General features: G+C 35.9%; 2 protein-coding genes and 1 long non-coding RNA gene across 5 annotated transcripts in view; 1 reads left to right on the top strand and 2 right to left on the bottom strand.

Moving 5' to 3' along the window:
- The window catches only part of LOC122629643 (roundabout homolog 2-like), a 186,602-nt gene extending 182,490 nt beyond the window's left edge, over positions 1 to 4,112 (bottom strand). For both annotated transcript variants that reach the window (XM_043813305.1, XM_043813306.1), the window contains exon 1: positions 3,905 to 4,112. In XM_043813305.1, the coding sequence (XP_043669240.1) occupies positions 3,905 to 3,968 (64 nt within the window). In that variant the 5' untranslated portion in view covers positions 3,969 to 4,112. The remainder of the gene's footprint in view (positions 1 to 3,904) is intronic.
- A 1,640-nt stretch (positions 4,113 to 5,752) lies between these two features.
- On the top strand, positions 5,753 to 13,897 carry LOC122629231. The gene is made up of 3 exons (XR_006327208.1): positions 5,753 to 6,113; positions 6,500 to 6,709; positions 13,182 to 13,897. It is a non-coding gene; the product is annotated as an uncharacterized LOC122629231 (long non-coding RNA).
- On the bottom strand, positions 12,470 to 17,797 carry LOC122629229. Of its 2 annotated transcripts, none has more exons than XM_043812394.1 (3): positions 17,305 to 17,797; positions 16,799 to 17,096; positions 12,470 to 12,599 (listed from the first exon to the last, which is right to left on the bottom strand). In XM_043812394.1, exons 1-2 carry the CDS (start codon positions 17,520 to 17,522, stop codon positions 16,805 to 16,807), a joined length of 510 nt encoding a protein of 169 aa, XP_043668329.1. In that variant the 5' UTR covers positions 17,523 to 17,797; the 3' UTR covers positions 12,470 to 12,599; positions 16,799 to 16,804. The 2 variants fall into 2 exon arrangements, with proteins under 2 accessions (XP_043668329.1, XP_043668328.1); XM_043812393.1 differs by lacking the exon at positions 12,470 to 12,599 and adding an exon at positions 14,655 to 14,757.
- Between the last annotated feature and the right edge of the window lie 84 nt (positions 17,798 to 17,881).

The raw sequence follows: 17,881 nt of genomic DNA, 5'->3' as shown, positions 1-17,881 counted from the left end.
CTCTATTAACGTCATGTAACTTTGAAATCATACACTTACGTATTATACATTTGTATTTTATTCTTTAAGTTTTATTTCACTTATCGTCACGTGATTATACTCGAAGTTTTTATGTTTCTCGTTTCTTTTCTTTTCTTTTCTTTTTTTTTGTTTTTTCTTAAGTAAAAGTTACACACACGTACTGATATGAAATAATATTATAACTTTCACATTATACGATATTTTTGTAGATAGACATGAAAAAAAAACAAAAAACAAAAGAAAAAAAAGAAAGAAAAGAAATTGAATTATAAAGGATCGAAGTTAACAATATGCATAAATTCTTATCCTATTATTTCTCATCGTTCTTATCCACGTAAACATGAGACCAGTAAATAAATGATAAAGTAATATCCCACCGTAGAAAATAAAAAGGAAAACAAGAGAAAATCCGTAGTACCGAAGCTTAATATTCGATCATTACGTATCGCACTTTACCCTATAACGATGTCATAACCTATAACCTATAACCTATATAGTTATATAGTTCGTACGATTAATATCCGAGACCGTTATATCGTCCAACCGTGATCATCCGTAGCGATTCAACTTGTACGACTCTTGAAACAATATCACCACCCTCGAAGGCCCTCGTAAATTCGTCGAAATCGTCGATAGCCATAGAAGAAACGTATACGTGTGTATGTGTCAGTTAGTGAACTTTACCGTAGCTAAAAGTATTAAAAACTCGATCTTTTGTAAGAAAAGAAGAAGTGACAAAGATAGAGAAAGAAAAAGGAATAAAATGATAGTGGAAATAAATAAAATGAAAAGAGAACAAATTATATCCATTTTTCTTTTATCCTTATTCTTCATGAAAAGGAAAGATGAATGAAAGATCGTTCCCTATCGGAGAGAACTATCGTTATTATTGCATACGCATGTTCACAGTTATATTATCACGAAACGAAAAAGGTGAGGAAAGAGACACGTTGACGATGAAGCATGCAAAAAAAAAAAAAGAACAAGAATAAGAATAATAAGAAGAAGAAGGCTAAGATGGAGGATCGTTTCTACAAATGGCTATATAAAAGAGTTCAGAGAGATAGAAAGAGAGAGAATGAGAGAGAGAGAGAGAGAGAGAGAATGCATCGAGGCCGTGTCCAAGTCCCAATGCTATCTTTAGACGACGCTCGGGACAACGCGGGGCATAGATGTCGATCAATTATTTCTCTACCTTCCTCGCTTTTCTGCGACGTATCGTTCTATCTCTACGCGTAGAAAGGAAAAAGACAGACAGACAGAAGTTCGACGATTCCGCTCGTAAATTATTCATCGGTTCCGACCGTTTTTGTTCCTTCCTCGCAAGGATATTTTTACTTCGTGGCACCGATAAACCCTTGCACCGGCCATCTACGAGATACTCGCATGGGACGTTTCTATGATAGCGTTTACGACTATCGACTACGTGGAAATAAACTTAAGACCACGATAATAACGATCGAACGACTATCGACGATCCTACAAAATTATTGAAATCGCGGAATACGAAGTCTATGCGCTTCGATTATCCTTTCTTTTTTCTTGTTTTTTGATTTTTTTTTTCTTTTCTTTTCTTTTCTTTTTTTTTCATTTATTTATACTCGGTAACTTTTTTCTTCTTCTTCTTTCCTTTTGATAATTTGTCTGTTTGATTTTTTACGAGTTTCTGTAACGACGAGAGATCTCCATTTTTATGTCTAAATGAAATCTCTAAGGTTCTGTATCTTTTACGAATCAAATTTAACGTTAAAGTTAACGTTAACGTTAATTATTTAACTATTTCTTTTGTTTTTTCTTTTCCTTTCGTACGATGAAACTGACGTGGCAAAACTATACAGATTTTCAAAAATTAATTTGATGTTCGTTTTCGGATATTAGATATGAATATTTCTGAATATTTATATGCAACGTTATCGAACAAATCAATATTATTCGTTTACCGAAATTTTATTTGTACGAGTGAAGCTCGTAACATTTATCGTTTCAACAGATTCGACGACAATCTAAAAAATCTAAATTGTTTATTAAAAAAAAAAGAAAAAAGAAAAAAAAAAGAAAGAAAGAATGTCTGAAAAAAATCAATTGTTCGAATTTCATTTTTCAATCGAAACTTACTTTCTTATCATATCCGTAATACGCGAGGGCAAAATACTCGAAGATAATTGATTCGATCGTCCGCCATTTTGTGCGAACGACATCTTTACTATTACCCGTTGCCATAACGTAAATACATATTTTCTTTCGTGTTTCTCGATAAAAAAGAGAAAAAAAAAACACAAAGTAAAAGAAAGAGAGAAAGAAAAAAGAAAAGAAAAAGAAAAAAAAAAAACAGAAAAGATTTCGAAATTACAGCTTTCTGATCACATTAGGATACTAACTGTAAAGAATATGTAAATGTAAAATCTTAAAATTACTCGGATACGTGTGAATTTCAAGTTTTATGTATGTAAATATTTTACACACGTGCGTGTTACGTACGTACGTACGTACATACATAGATAGACAGACAGATAGATAGATAGATAGATAGATAGATAGAAACATATGTAAGTACGTTGAAGAAATCTAGAGTGAGAAATCGCGAGAATTCTAGCTAGCGGACTTTCACGTCCCGTCACTCTATAAAGGGTTAACTCGGTTACGATCCCTCGAGAAGGAGAGAGAGAAAAAGAGAAAAAGAGAAAAAGAGAGAAAGAGAACACTTCTACGCGGAAATCTCAAGATGTTCTCTATCCGAGAAAAGAGAAGATCGTACAACTAGGATTCGATCGAGAATTCGTTCTATGGATCGACCAATCATCACGGGATAAAATTACATCCGCAGAACGAAATGTTTTTACGCGTAAAGTTTACAGTACATTTGGTGTACCGTATACTGCGAACAATAACGTAACACGAATGAAATATATTGAATTACCCGCCAACAATCGAAACGATTCGATCGGGAAAAGCTTTTCGACCTAACCTATGTCTCGGAAATGAGAAACTTCTTTAGCAACGAAGCAGGAGCACGTAATTAGCCAACTCATAAATCGATAAGCACTACTTCGCCTTACGTGTCGGCGTTTATCTCACTTTTAATCGTACCGCGATTCTACTTCGATATATATATATATATATATATATATATATATATATATATATATATGGGTGTAACATTTTTATGTCTAACCATAGGTACGTTAGTTATAAACGTCGTCGAGTTATACGTAAGGTATGCACATATGAAATTAAGATGGCATCGATTCAAAACGCACGACTGTGATTGGCCAATGTACGAGTTAAGAATCAAAACGGTACACTTCAATCAAACATGGCGGATTTCAATTTCTTCGTTAATTTATCCAAAGATCTTTGATCTCACGTTCCAGCAATCAAGCGGACCAATATCACGTCTACTTATTTATTCGTTCTCATATCGTATTAATTTATATTTAAACGTTAATGCATTCTCGATACTTTAATTCGACGAAAATTCATGAAATTACGAGCTCGTCCAACTAATATCCTCGTTTTACTCTCCTCGCGTATCGCCAATTAACTCGGTGATATTCATAGACGTCGATGAAAGTACAGACCGCGTTAAAGTATCAAAATGGTTTTCCCTCCTAACTTCCGATTTTATATCGCTCTATCTCAAGCAAAATTACGGTAATATAAGAGAAGGAAAATTTACGCGGTCGTATCGTACGAATACGAATTTCACGGGAGGGATAATCGGTTGTCGTGGCCGATTGCCATCGTTTCCTGGTAACCGGGATCTTGAATTCGTTAGATACAATACAGACAAAAAAATAAAGAAAGAGAAGATGACAAAAATAAGACAAAACAAACGAAAGAAAAGAAAAATCAAAATGGTCGTTCGAGTAACCAAAGTACTTACCTTTCGCTGTTAGAGCGAATATCGTGAGGATGAGGAACGGCGTCGTCGTCCCGACGCACGGCATCTTCGATGGTATCCAATAGGGTCTTTTTATTGGCGACGACGACGTTCACGTCTTTCCAACAAATAATAATTTCCAGATGTAAGCTCGACGCTCGATATCATACGCACATTATCGTCGAAAGAGTAACAAAGAAAGAAAGAAAGAAAGAAAGAAAGAAAGAAAAAAAAAAAGAAGAAAAAAGAAACTAATAATATCAATAATAATAATAATAATAATAATAATAATAATAATAATAATAATAATAGTAATAATAATGATACTGATGATAATAAACAATCTCACAGGTCGCACCACAAAATTCTAAATTGAAGGGCAAAAAAAAAAGCACAAGGTACACGAGAGCTCGAAACCGATAAAAAAAAAAAATTAAAAAAAATAAAATAAAATAAAAGGAACAAACTTTCGCGAACACTCTTTTATCTCTTTCTCCCTTTTTATACTTCTTCTTCTTCTTCTTCTTCTTCTTCTTCCCGTGTAATACGAAGAAAGAACGAAAGGGTCAAGGAACTAGCGGTAGACGTCGAGCGAGCCTTTTCGTCCTTCGTAACTACTCTTCTATCTTCTTTTCTTTCTTCTTGCTCTTCTACCAACACGTAGGACAATGTACACTCCTACGACGTAAAACGATCGACCGCTTCGATCGGTCGATTAACGGGATTTCCATCGTTATCTTTTGAGTCCAGAATTTTTGGACGGCTCATAATCCGATCGATCTGTTTCGCCGGCTTTCGCGACGGTACGTTACACTCGGCATCCTCGAAAAAAAAAAAAAAAAAAACGAGGAACGTTCGTTAGGACGATATCCGATCGATCGCGATTTTTACCGAGAAATACCGAGGATTTGTTGTTGCGTTGTGTTGTCGTCGTTCTTCGTTGTCGTAGTCCGATCAATCTTTTTCATACACGTCTTTGCGTCTTCCCTATTCGAACTATAACAACATAACAACACTCTAACGTAAAATGCTTATATTTTTTTCTTCTCTGTATACAACATTTGTAATCATTCACGTAGTCTCTTTCTGATCACAGAGAGAGAGAGAGAGAGAGAGAGAGAGAGAAGGAAAATGTTCACAAACTTGCAAAATAACTTTATTATAGTCTTCTCTCGACTTATTACTAATATAAACGACACGCAAAACGTTCACTTTCCATAAGAAAAGTTAACCGTAAGTCGCTTTATATACATGATCGATCGTAGACACGTTTCGAACCGTGTCGTCGAATCAGGAAAAGAAAAAAGAAAAATAACTGCCAAAAGGGATAATAGGAGGTTAACGTGAAACACGGAACAAACAAAACGACCGATCCTCGCGACGCGACGGTCGATTCGCGACTGTCGATGCGGCGATTCCCAAACGGTGCCACGCGCGACTTCGGCCGAGTTCGACCGTTTTCGGATTACTTCGGCCGCGAGCCCTTCGCTACGCTTGCGCCTACGCCCGGCGTCTCGTATCTCTCGCTCTTTCTAACTATCTCTCGTATTTGTCTCGCTCTCTCCCATTACCTTGGCCCGGTCTATGCTCTGCGCCTACCTCCTATCCCCTCCATACTTTTATACCTTTTATCTCTCTCTCTCTCTCTGTCTCCCCCTCTCTCACGACACAGAGACGCGTACGCACACAGGACACATACACGCACGTATACGTACATATACTTTTCTCTTTCTCTCGAGAGTCATCGTTCTCTCGTGCACCAAGAGTAACACCAATCCACTTTTACTGTCTCTCCTATACTAATCACACACACACACACACATACATACATCACCCACACATATGCAAACGCTTATATCACGGTGGTGGCTCCCCCGTGCCGACGGTCAGCCATCTCGCGCGTTACACCCCCACCACCATTACCGGCACCACACAACCACCATCATCGGCACAGCAAGCGACTCTCTTTGGATTCGTACCGCCGCTCGATTCGTCCACGCGGCCACGACGACTGATGAGCGTTCCTTGCGTCCGAAAATGTGGAAGCGTTACTGCGGCATGCACAACCGCGGATATTACGTTCTTCGTACTTGGTTAGCTACGAACTCTACGACGAAATACCTTCGGGCGATAGAAGCGCAGGATGTTTCGCGTCGCGTTTCGCCTTCTATTTGCTCGTCACACGTGCGCACACATACATCTACAAAGAGACGTATGCTAGACTACTTTGCTTCTTTACGTTTTGTCGGCCCCTCTTTCTCTATCTATCTTTGTCTCTTAATCCAGTTTCACAATCTCTTTTCATGTATGCACAGTCGATTCGCTTTCTCTTAACAAAATATTGTTTTTCTCAGATATATAAACTGTTTCACTATTTTTGTATTATATCTTTCTTTCTTTTTCTTTTTTTTTTTTTTTTTTTGGTATTACTGTATCATCTATATTTCATTTATTATCTAGATTTGAACTCATATATGATCGTATTTTTTAAATTCGGGGTCTCGTCCTTCCCACAACGATATCCTGGGTTTCCTTCCTGTCCATTTCTAGCAAAGCTATTAATACCACGTAAATACTAATCTCTATTTTGAATTCCAGGTTAACTTATCGCAATCCTACGTGTCATATCGAACTCGACAACGTTTCTCCTACGTCGAATTATTCCATCAAACGTCGAGACAACGAAATGAAATATAATACATTGTTTGTAAGAAGTACAAGATACTGTATTTAAAATAATTTCAAGTATTCGAGGGATAGTAAGAATATCGGCCAACTAGACGATAAATATCAACAAAGTCATTACGAGTAAGTAATCGTTGAATTTTCTCATAACATTTTGTCGATTAAGGAAAAAAAAAATTGTTGTTTATGACCCGGTTCTCAATATTTATATATACGACCCGATATACACACATCCGTCTACACACACACACATATCTACGCGGCAAACGTCTGTCCATTTGCGATACAGTCTTTCCATTGAAATTCGTGAGTTGACCCCTGTCACACGCTTCAAATACTGGTTTTAAATGCGCTTGCAGAAACGCGATACTCGTTCGTTCTCTCAATATCTACACACGGCCACTGTATCAATTTTTCTCTCATCCCTCCCATTTTCCATCTCTTTCTCACTCCGTTTTTTTCATACGCGTAAATAAATATCTCTCTTTTTGACTCAACCCTTCGAAACTATTTTTCTTTTTCTCTTCCTCGCTATCCACCCGGCCACACGCGTCGGATTTTTTTAATCTCCGACTTTAGTTATATGCTTTTCGTTTGTTAGACTTTTAAATAACACTTTACATGGCTCGTAGCTACTCGGGTTACCTATACATACGTACATATCTATCTATCTATCTATCTATCTGTATCATTTGATTTATACATAAACGTCTGATTGGATGATCGCCGAAAGATATCTGTTAATTAATCCAAACAAGTCACGATCTCTAGTCCTTATAATCCAGTAAACTGATTTTGTATTATCCGAAAAATCAAGTAGGGCAACCAGGTTCTACTCGAACATCGTTCTAATTTAACCGGTAGCAAATACCTTCTCGAGTAATAGACGTGCTGCCTCTTGTAGAATTTGTCGTTCAATAATTTCGCTAGACATTAATTGAAATCGTAGATACGGAACGATATCGATCGGGAATCAGATAATCCTGTTAAACGACGAAAATTCCTTGAACAGAAGTTAATGAAGAGAGGAATGCACATCTAGATACGAGAAGATCCGATGGAGCCTAGTAACGTGCTTATTTCCGTAAATTACAATTCGAGATCGACAAATCCTCTCGATGTTCTTGCTTTCCAGCTTAAACGGTACGAAGAAGCGAGAGATTATTATTGGTTTCTCCGTAAACGACGAGCTAACATTACGCGAATCGTGATTCATCGCGATGTATGTACGTACATACCTATGTACGTATGTATGTAAGTATCTACGCGTACTATCGTATATAGATACGCTTTCTACGATCGTAATTTACTCTTTCGAGGAGTCTGAAACAATCTTGGATTTTCCTGAATGTTTTCTCGGCTTTTCGTGCGATCGAGATAAGCTCCTACTTTAACTCTCTGTGCTATACAGGGTGAATTCGTTTCAACGTATACGACTTTATATATAGATATCAATTCTTTCGAAATTCTTGGAAATTATTTTTCATTGTTCGTCGTGTTAAAAAAAAAAAAAAAGAAAGAACATTCTTTCCCTCCAAAGCTTTTACAAGCAAGAAACAATTTTTCAAATAACCCACACGACGCGTTAACCAATAGGTAGGCGTAACAATTGATCAAATTTATACGTGTACTTTGATAAAGATACAAACGATCGATCGATATTTCGTATAATTATAAACTAATGAAAATAATTTGTAGTTGTTAATGAAAGTTACAAAAAAGGTTTTATTATTAATTAAAATAAATAGAACCACTTCTCTTCTCAAAACTTAACTTTATTAATTCTCTAATAATTCCAATTTTCACCTTGATAAACACCCCATAGATTTGCCAGCTAAGGAATATTTTGCGTATTAATGCGCATGCGTTTACGAGTCTCTCGATATCTTCGAAGCATCCTTCTAGACTATCTCGCGAAGCGCGACGTATGCTAAGAACGTGAACCGTGGCCCCTAAGGTTAAGGCTCGCGGCTAAAGATCGCTAGCGCGAGCCTAACAGAGGATTCACGACGGTTGTACACGATGTTAAGCTACTAGCGAACTTCTACAATCGTTTCTACTACCCACACACACACACGTACACATATATATATATATACGTATACAATACATAAACATACTATGAACGATGATTTCCGTGTCGCTTTAATTCGATTCACGGAACAATCGAAATAATGGATAGAGCATTATAATTTAATCGAAACAAGTACCGTTCTCTCGACGACTTTCTCTATCCTTCTTTCTCTCTCTCTCTCTCTCTCTCTCTCTTTCTCTCTCTCTCTCGTGTGAAGAGCAGCACATAATAAATTTGATTGAAATGTCACCGGCGTTATATCGCGTTGGCGAAATTTTAAAACCGCACATTGATCCGTTCGTCGAAAATAAGCGAAGGTTCAACGTATTTATCTCTGTGTATATATATACATATATATATATATATGCAAGTACGTATAAAACAGGTGTAAGTACATATACCAGTTTATAAATACATACGTACGCACTCGATAACGGTAAAAATCACATGGCATTAATTTAATTATGAAATATCGATCACTCATTTGACAGAGAGAAAAAGAAAAAACCATGATCATTTTTTCCCCCTCGCTGTGGTTTCGTATCTCGACGTTAATTCCCGGCTCGTTTCGAACGGTGATACCTTTAAACCTCTCTCTCGCTTTCTCTCTCTTTCTCTCTCTTTCTCTCATACGCACATATATAGACACGCCCATACGCACAAAGATATATATATATATATATATATATATATTCAAGCACGATTTCAGAGAAACGAACGAATTGGCTTGTTTCGCCAGTTATCCCTTTAATTTTATTCGGCCGTTCGAGTAAACGGCAAGTTTGTCACCCTCTCGCTTTCTTCGCTTCACTAGCATGTACCAATGTCTATATACGTACGTACATATACACCCATATATTACATATATATATATATATATAATACATATATAGTCGTAGAGTACAATGTAGTAGAATTTTCAACGAGATTAACTTCCGAAGGTGCGAGGCCAATTTCGCGTACACCGCGATAACCACGTCGCGAGAGAGCTGAGAACGAGGGAGAAAGATGGAATATGGAAGAGAGGGTGTACTCTCTCTCTCTCTCTCTCTCTCTCTCTCTCTCTCCCTCTTTCACACGCATACACATATATCCACGCATTCGCTCTATATATACCTACATACCTATACCCGAACGAGAGAGAGAGAGAGAGAGAGAGAGAGAGAGAGAGAGAGAGAGAGAGATAGAGAGAGGTGTTCCAAGAGGAAGGCGTTACTCCAGAGCTCGTCGTAAAGTGCAATATTCAGAGGCATACTAACCGTAGTCCGCCTTCCATCTAGTACGGCGTGGTGCGTCGTCTAATCTTCCCTAATGCCGCCACACACGCATCCCATTTGTCGCAACCGAGAAAAAGATAGAGAGAGATAGAGAGAGTCGTTATATGTCGTGGACACGCTCGTGCTAATTTCGCTAGGATAGAGAGTGAAAAAGAGAAATATAGAAAATAACACATTTTCTATTTCCTTAAAAGGATTCATCCAAAGCTGAGCTATTAATGAGAACTGTAAAAGCTTGTCTTTAACTTTAAACGTGATGCGACATTTCGAAGTTAAAGCTTTTAAAACGAATCTTAGAGAGAGAGAGAGAGAGAGAGAGAGAGAGAGAGAGAGAGAGAGAGAGAGAGAGAGAGAGAGAGAGAAAGAGAGAGAGAGGGAGAATGTGTCGAGTATTATTTTATTTACGCGAATATTCTCCTCTTGCTGTTATGTATTTAGTTCAGCAATAAAAATATAACAGCTTATATACACGTGTACCTCGTTTGTCTCCTAGACAGAAATTTATGTTTAAGCTCAAGGAATATGTAGAAAAGTGCTAGTCGCCAAAATCGTGTTATAATATTTTCTTAGTTTTGACATTCGTGTGATATAGGAAGTTGTAAATATACGTTCAAGACGTAATGCTATATTCGCATAAAAAAGGAATTAATTTTAATTAGATAGATTAAATTGATTCTATAATGTAATATGTCTGATAAAAAGAATCGATCGATTTTGTGGAATAAGTTAGCGGGCACGAGGTATACATATACGATCTTCGTATTCACTCAGACTTTATTGTCCTCTCGAAAAAGAAAGAGTGTGACGAATCGGCTAAGCGAGCCAGGCATAAAAGTCAGTCAGTATCCTTCTATCCTTTTCTCTCTTTCACACTCTTTGCCTTGCTAATATGATCATACGTCCGTCGTACCGGTTTGGGCGGCGCTATACCGGTTCCTCAAATATTCGCTACAGTGTCCCGAAAGATTGTATAAAAAGTGATATTTAGACCGGTTTTTGCTCGAACAGCAGAAGCTCTCCTTTTCTTTCGACTACGAAGACACATTTTTCACGTTCCATTCTCGTCAAGTTCTATTGTCATGTAATAGACGCGATAAAAGTTAATGCTCAGCGACAAGAGGCAACGTTTATTTCGGTATTACGGATCGCTTTTTTCCTCTTGCCGATCTTTACCTACTTCTTTTTTGGGACATTAAAAGAACGTCAGACACAACGAGCGGGTGCTAGCGAGTCTCCCTTTTGTCACGAGTTTAAACGTGGATCACTGTACGAGTTTGGACCACCGTTTGGTGATTGTTAGTCAAGCTTGTCGAGCTAACGTCATTTGTATTTGATCCGTATGAGTTTAACGTGTCAGATCTTATCAAAGATTTAAAGGAATTACATTTTTTTCAAACCGTTACGGATGACATATCTTACGGATGGAATATTGTACGTTCTGACAAATTATGTAACACAGATCTGATCGAGAATTCTGTTTACATATATAACTGTGTACATACACGAGGTTAATCTAGTTACTAAAGACCCTTTGCGCATAGTTATTGCGCAGGTCATTCCCTCTCCTCGATTCGTAGTTGGTTCATCTTCCTAATCTGTTTTCTTAGTGTTCCGACAGTCACGTACCTCAATACGTATCTTTGCGAACGTTATACGTCGTTAAAATGAAACCGACAAGATATACAAAATCTCGTACAAATTACGGAGTTTTATTCGATTTTCGAATGCTCAGCAAATGAGATCTTCCGATATTTATCATTAATTAAAGCAAACGTATGGTGATATGAGGTGATGAATGAACGAAACGTGAGCAAATGATGGGAAAGCTTTTGATAATGGACGAACAAACGTGCAAATAACGATAAAAATCTTTACAAACAGTCTCGTAAATCTCGATATTTTGACAATTTTTTCTCAAATGTTTCTCGTTCTTTTTTTGACAAAATTGTATCGAAACATTTAGAGTAAGTTTGTTTTTTTTGCATATTCACGAACGATGGAAGATATACGGAACGATTACAACGACGTGATAAATTCTTAGAAAATGATTATACGAAGAAATTGATTAAAAGTGCTCTGTGTTCAAGCCAAAAAGAAAAAAGAACAAACAAAATTGAATAATAAAATATTTTCTTAATCTTTCGAAGCTAAACGTTCTTTCGAAAATCTCGATTACCCTCTACTATCTTACTTACACAGATCTTTATTGATATTTACATGAAAATAAATCGATAATACAATAACATAACAAATATTAACATATAACGATTCTCTAATCTTTAATTTCATCATTATCGTATAATTTCGATAGAATCCAACCGAATATATAATATATTCAATTACATTATTTTTAATACTTTCGATATACAAATTTCTGCCACTCTCTTGTCCCTTTTCCCAAAGAGAAGAAGAAGTTCTAGTTCGAGACAACATATATCTATCACGATTGACAAAATTATAAACGCACAAATAAACAAGAAATACTCAAAAGAAGGGAAATCGAGTGCTCGATCATTTTGACCGATCGTAGGTGGCCGATCGATGGGGTGATCACGTTCGTTAATGTTGCCACAATCGTGGAGGTGGGGTACGAAGGGAAACGTTGTGGTACGTTACTGGAACCGGAAATGGACCGACTGGGCAAACAATTGCAAACTTCCCTCTGTAAATAACCGGAAACTCGACGGATATATACCGTGCGGCTGTGGAATACTCTCTCTCTCTCTCTCTCGTTTTCTTTCTCTCTCTCTCTCTCTCTCTCTCTCTGTCTCTCTCTTTCTCTCTCTCTCGTACATACATATGTATACCTAGGCTGGTTACGCGAATGCTTTTGTGCTCTCGTTCGATTAATTCGACGGAGTGAATGCGCGATCCTCCTCGCGACAACATGCCGCGACGCGTAATGGAGCGTATTAAAGCGAAATGACGCGAGTCGAACTCAAAAGCCGTCCCTGTCCCGTCCACAGATTTTCTATTTCCAACTTGGTCCTCCCATCTTCGAAACTAACCGACGTTAACTCACGCGATAACATGTCCACACTTTTAGGGTGGTTCTTCGAATCTTAAACGCCAAGGGAAACGGATAATTTTGGTTTTTTTCTTTTTGTCTCTTTTTTTCTTCTTCTTCTTTTTTCTTTTCTTTTTTTTTTTTTTCTTTTTCGAGTAACTCTCTTTTATCGTTGTTACCTCCTGTGTACATTTATTCCTTTTCTTTTTCTCACGCTTAATATTTTTCTCCCTGAAGGTTGGAAATAAGGTTGGCCTAACCTAAAGGACTTCCACTTAGAAGAGAGAAAGTAAACCGATGCCTTTTTAGTATTTACCAAAAGATCGCTATCCCATGGCGCCGTTGTCGATACCCCATAACTCTTCAAAACTCAGCCCACCCATGCGCTCACCTTATATTTCTGAAAGTATATATAATATGAAAGATCTTCGATACATATGTGTATGTCTGTTTATAATAATGCATTTCGTTAATTTTTTCTAATCCTGAATTAGACCTATTTCTTATTTCGTAATACAATAAATCTTGCTTATTAAATCTTTAAAACATGAGAATCGTAGTCGTTAACATTTTTATCCGATAGGAAGTAGATCTTTTATCCTTGACAAGTTGATTATATGATAAACTAAACTGCATCTGAATTCTGAAGAAGGGGGAAATGAAAAGGGGACAATCAGAAAAATTTTAAAAGGTCGGTCAGTATTCGTCATTTCGTTAACTCGGTCACTAATTAATTAATAAAATCTGTAATTAGCTCTTAAGTCTATATTCTGTATTTGGTAAACGGTAATTACTTTATAAGTTTATATTCTGCATTCTGTGAAACTGTCTGTTAATTAATAAGTCTATATTTAGTATTCTGTTAAACTGATAATTAGTTAATAAGTCTGTGTTCTAGATTTTACCAAACGATAATAAATCAATAAGTCTGTATATGGAAATTAGTGAATTATCGATTCAGTCGAAACTCTATGTATTCTTTCATAATTTTCATTGAATATTTTTCGACTATCATTGATAGGTAAAAACATTATTGAACCACTTGTGGAAATGGTAAACAAATTAAACTCTTTATTTTTAACACTCTGTTCATTTCTCCGTTCATTTTCCAGTCTATTAAATCTTCTTCTATTTTATCCTATCGATTTATATCCTCTGTTTGAACGCTCACCATCAAATTCACTTTTCTTAAGGACAATTTCTGATAATAACATCACAGGACGATAACAGTGTTTTAAATTTTGTTCGAGATTCGAATATGTCATATAAATAATAATCTACATATTTTGTATGTTTATGAATTATACTTATACGAATAGAGTAAATTAATATATGTAAAATAAATATTTGTTTGATACTGCATATGCAAATAACAATAATAATAATAATAATAATAATAATAATAATAATGATAATGATAATAATAATAATGGTAATGACGATGACGATGACGATGATGATGATAATGATAATAATAAAATATATCTTAAAAAAAATAAATATTATAACACATACGTACTTATGTGTACGTATAAATCGTATCAAAAATATATGTAGGTGAATATAAAACGAATTTTCTATCGATATTAAATATGTTAAAAAATAATGTCTATGAAAAATAAATATATTTAAAATTTATATTTGAATAAAATTCTTACGATAATAATTTATTAACTATTTATAAAAACGTATATCATATCAAATATAAAATGTTATCGTTCAAATGTTCGGAAAATAAGTCAAACGACGGGAAAAGAACGAAGGGGACCGTCCCTGTTTCAGTCTTCTTCCTGAATGCTTCCATGCCACGCTCCTGGAAATGACCTTTGACTTATATCTAATCGGCCTATTCATGAGCTTGTGCATCCTCTCTCTCTCTCTCTCTCTCTCTCTCTCTTTTTTCTCTCTCTCTCTCCGCAACATATGTGCACATTTAATGGCATGCCGCATTTCGGATTAACGATTGCATCCTCGATCTTATCGATTAAGCAAAAATGTACGATCCATTAAATATATTTATTTTATTAAATAGCGTATCTCTTAATGGCATATAAGAAATTTTGATCAAAGTTGATTATCTTTGAATTCGTATTAAAAAGTTTCGATGTTTCGCGTTTGTGTAATTGTATACTTGTACTCGATCAAATTAAAACTTATATAATTCTTTTATTAATTTAAATAATAAAGTTTATTTAATATTTCCCAATTATAAATAAACTCGTTAATATTCAAATAGAATAGAATCGAAAAGTTAACCAACGTTTGAATCTATCTTACGTATCATATAGAATTGAATCGAGAAATAGGATGTTATTCAACAATGAAGTATATGTAGGGTGCGTTTGACCACTGACTTCGAACCCCTATATCTGTCATTCGTCTGTCATAAATAATCACGATCGAGAGTATCAGTACTGATTTAATTTCTCTTCCATTAATTTAAATTTATTACTTGTTAAATGTCACTTAACCTTTATAGATCTAATAAAGGAGTTATTTTTCTGAGGATTCGACGATAACAAAGTGACGATAAATTACGATGAATTTGCAATATTAACGATAAGAAGATGAGTATGAAAAAAGAAAAAGAAAAAAGCAGGAAAAAGAAAAGATGAGAAATCATAGCGATGGCTTGAATTTAATGCAAACCAAAGGCAACAAAAGGCCGTGCGAAAAAGCTTGCGACCGTGTAAACTTAGCTCTTTGCTCGTCGAAGTTGTTAATCGTAAGGGGGTTGAGGCGTGAGCGGAGGGTTGTTGCACCCCGCATACGATCGATCCCCTCCTTCCGTACACACAGCCGCTTATCCGGCTCGTTCATCGTTCGCGTTAATACAAAAATCGGTACGTCGTCCACGATTAGCTCGAAAAAGTTCCCTATCGAGTCGACCATTTCGTAAAGGGCTGGTGTAAAACCTTCAACGATGTACAGTGAAATCAAGCGTGCTTTAAGAACAAAATTTCTATATTTTTTCCCTTACGAAACTTCATTTTCGTTTACATATTATTCGAACTTAAAATCCTTCGAAACAGTTCCTTTTGAAAAAAACGTTACCGGATATCTTAATAATATCGATAACGACAAAAAAGAAAACAAAAAGAAGCAAAGAGGAAATAAAATTTATTTACTATGTACTATCGAATTTATTTTTATGTAAAATGTAATATTAAATTTGTTATTGATAATAAAGCGAGATATATTTCCTCCTTTTTTTTTTTTCTCGTTAATAAAAATATTCATATTTGTATATCGTACGATAGAATACACGATATAATTACATAATACGTATCGACAAATTTCTGAAAGACACTCATAGATTCTACGGACTATAATATTCCCTTTGAATGCATAGTTATGGGGACGCGTGAATGTATGTACTTACCGTACATGTATAAGCTTTACAGACCACTTGGATCAGGCCATTATCCTTCTGAGGCTGCTGATCAAACTTCTCGTTTACATTTAATACGGTCGCCCGCGTTGTTTTGTAATCCTATCCAACGATGAAACGACTCGAAAATACGACGATATACGACAATGTGTCTTTTTCTTATTTCTTCGAGAATATTACAAGAGTGTATACAAGAGGTAGATATATTTTTTATAAAACGAAGGTATCACAAAGCGACGTTACGTTTCTTTCTTCCATTTTGAATAAATATTCCCTTAACTATCTTATTATAAAAGATATATCTCGATGACATCACGAATAGATAAATTACCTACACTCTCAGAGATACTTTGTGACATAAGTGAGTTTTTTTTGTAACGAACGCGAATAGAAAGAGAAAGAGAGAGAGAGAGAGAGAGAGATAGACAGTGAGAGAGATGAGGAAGCATTATAAAAGACGTACGTTGCTTTAGAAATGTGGCATGTAGTCTTGTTGAATGGATTCCTCCTCAAAGTTCGAGAATATACTACTATCATTGGTAGTAGTAGTCGTCGTCCTCGGAGTAGTCGTCGTCGTCGTCGTCGTCGTCGTCGTCTCTTCCTTGAAATATTTCCCTTGAAAAGTTTCCGTCGAGGGTATAGGCTGACCCGTCTCTCGCAGATATTTCTTGAGATCCATCACTATTTCGTAACGAGGTCGATTAAAAAACGCACCGACAGCCTGCTGAACGTTTTCCTCCGGTAAGCTTCTCAATAGATATCTGATGAAAAATAAGAAATGGAGAAATATGGACAAGCAGAAGAGAGTAAGAAGGATAATAAAAGAGAATGAAAAGAAAAGAAAAGAATAATAATAATAATAATAATAATAATAATAATAATAATGACGACGATCATAATAATTCTTAGAAAGAAACGATAGAAATAATAAATAATGAAAAAGAAATTTAATTGGTTAGTCAGGCTTACCTGAGCAAGATACTTATGAAAGCTTTTACTTCAGGATGATTCTTCAAATAAATCTCGTTCTCTCTTTGTCGTGATAATTTCCGACTAATCAAGCACTCACACTGCTTTCTCGATAGTGAACCAATATCGTAACTTCTATCATGGTACGGTGGATCGATCGAATGAAAGGGATGTCGACCTTGAACTTTCACGAATCGATTTATAGTCTCTATCTCCATTTATCTGTCTATTTATCTATCTCTTTCTTTCGCTGACTGACTGACTGACTGACTGACTGACTGACTGACTGACTGACTGACTGACTGATTGACTGACTGACTGCCTAGCTGCTTGATTGTCCCCTGGATAATAGCTGTCGATGAATTTCACAATGACTCTTTCTCGACATTCAAATTTATCTTTTCCTCTTCGTTTTTACGAATTGACTCGATGGACATGAAATTGCACACGAGTGAAATGTTATCGATCGTTGAAGATTTTTGTTTCTGTTATCGGTTATATTGCAAAATCGAGTCAAATGCTCATTGATACGTTTTCACGTGCGATGATGGATTTCGATTCTAACGTTTTTTTTTTT

The sequence above is a fragment of the Vespula pensylvanica genome, chromosome 5, assembly GCF_014466175.1.
Source record: "Vespula pensylvanica isolate Volc-1 chromosome 5, ASM1446617v1, whole genome shotgun sequence".
Lineage (NCBI taxonomy): Eukaryota > Metazoa > Arthropoda > Insecta > Hymenoptera > Vespidae > Vespula > Vespula pensylvanica.
The sequence above is the reverse complement of the archived record's forward strand: the minus strand, read 5'-3'. Positions and strand labels throughout refer to the sequence as shown.